Genomic DNA, 373 nt, shown 5'->3' with positions numbered 1-373 from the left:
ACCCCCCAGACCCCACCTACGCTGGGTGTTGGGGTCCCAGAGCCCCCCCAGGTACCCCACCACTTCACTGCGCGTCAGGTGGCTGTGGAAATCCTGAAGGAAAAGGTTAAAATCAGCGGTTTAGCACTAAAACGATGACACGAGGGACACCCCGCTGGCTGCAGGTGTCCCCAGTGCCATCAGCGAGGTCCCGGCCTGGGGAGGGGACGCACCAGGAGCAGGAGGACGTTGCTGGAGATGGCCACGTTGAAGGGCTGGAATTTGTTGATGGCGGCGAAGGACGTCACCTCCACCAGGGTCTGGGGGTTCCTGGAAGAGCCACGGCCCCGCTGTCACTGCTGTCCCCTGCCGCGCCCCGGGGTCCCCTCGGTGT

The 373-nt window shown here is 64.3% G+C and overlaps 1 protein-coding gene across 1 annotated transcript in view; it reads right to left on the bottom strand.

Moving 5' to 3' along the window:
- The window catches only part of MPND (MPN domain containing), a gene marked incomplete at its 5' end in the record, with an annotated part of 9995 nt that overhangs the window by 2730 nt on the left and 6892 nt on the right, over positions 1-373 (bottom strand). Inside the window, 2 exon segments of the mRNA XM_031064014.1 lie at positions 17-93; positions 213-373. The exon segment at positions 213-373 is cut by the window's right edge and continues 178 nt beyond it. Coding sequence (XP_030919874.1) covers positions 17-93; positions 213-373 — 238 coding nt within the window.

Source organism: Geospiza fortis, unplaced genomic scaffold, assembly GCF_000277835.1.
Source record: "Geospiza fortis unplaced genomic scaffold, GeoFor_1.0 scaffold299, whole genome shotgun sequence".
Taxonomy (NCBI): domain Eukaryota; kingdom Metazoa; phylum Chordata; class Aves; order Passeriformes; family Thraupidae; genus Geospiza; species Geospiza fortis.
The sequence above is the reverse complement of the archived record's forward strand: the minus strand, read 5'-3'. Positions and strand labels throughout refer to the sequence as shown.